We start from the raw sequence: 674 nt of genomic DNA on the forward strand, positions 1-674 counted from the left end.
TAATGAACACCCTCAGCAGTCAGCAGCAGCTCCTGTAGAATTCCCACGGCGCGGAAGCGTCCCTACCAACTTGACCCCGTACCCAGCCGCTCCGCAAACACCTACCTTCAGGTACCGCTCCAGTTTCTTGCTGATCAGTTTGTTGTTGAGAATACTCCTCGCCACCACCAGCGACGATTTCTTGGATTGCTCCATCATAGCCTGTATGGGCAGACAAAAATAAAACCACACTTAGATTTTGTTCTTAATTAAGTTATGAGGCCAGTAATTAGTTCACAGCTCAGCAGCGGACAACAGGCTATGGAGCACGCCCTGGTATTGGGGTTGATGACAACGCAGCGATATCTCATCACCACCTACAACTGGGGCGCATCAAGAGGAGCGTGGCCAGCAGGGCGAGGGAGGTTCTCCTCCCCCTCTGCTCTGCCCCAATGAGACCCCACCTGGAGCTCTGCGCCCAGTGCTGGGCTCCCCAGGTCAAGGAGGAGGAGGAGCTACTGGGGAGAGCCCAGAGGAGGGCAACCAAGCTGATGGGGGGCCTGGGGCATCTCCCCTAGGAGGAGAGGCTGAGGGAGCTGGGCTTGTTCAGCCTGGAGAAGAGCAGGCTGAGAGGGGATCTCATCACCACCTACAACTCTCTCAAGGGTGGGGGGAACGGGGACGCAGCCAGACCG

At 57.1% G+C, this 674-nt stretch overlaps 1 protein-coding gene across 1 annotated transcript in view; it reads right to left on the reverse strand.

Annotated features, from left to right (window-relative positions):
- AKAP8L (A-kinase anchoring protein 8 like) overlaps positions 1-674 on the reverse strand; it is an 18,484-nt gene that overhangs the window by 3,430 nt on the left and 14,380 nt on the right. Inside the window, exon 8 of the mRNA XM_035896787.1 lies at positions 106-201. Coding sequence (XP_035752680.1) covers positions 106-201 — 96 coding nt within the window. The remainder of the gene's footprint in view (positions 1-105; positions 202-674) is intronic.

Source organism: Egretta garzetta, unplaced genomic scaffold (assembly GCF_000687185.1).
Source record: "Egretta garzetta isolate BGI_Z169 unplaced genomic scaffold, ASM68718v1 scaffold576, whole genome shotgun sequence".
In the NCBI taxonomy this organism is placed as follows: Eukaryota; Metazoa; Chordata; class Aves; order Pelecaniformes; family Ardeidae; genus Egretta; species Egretta garzetta.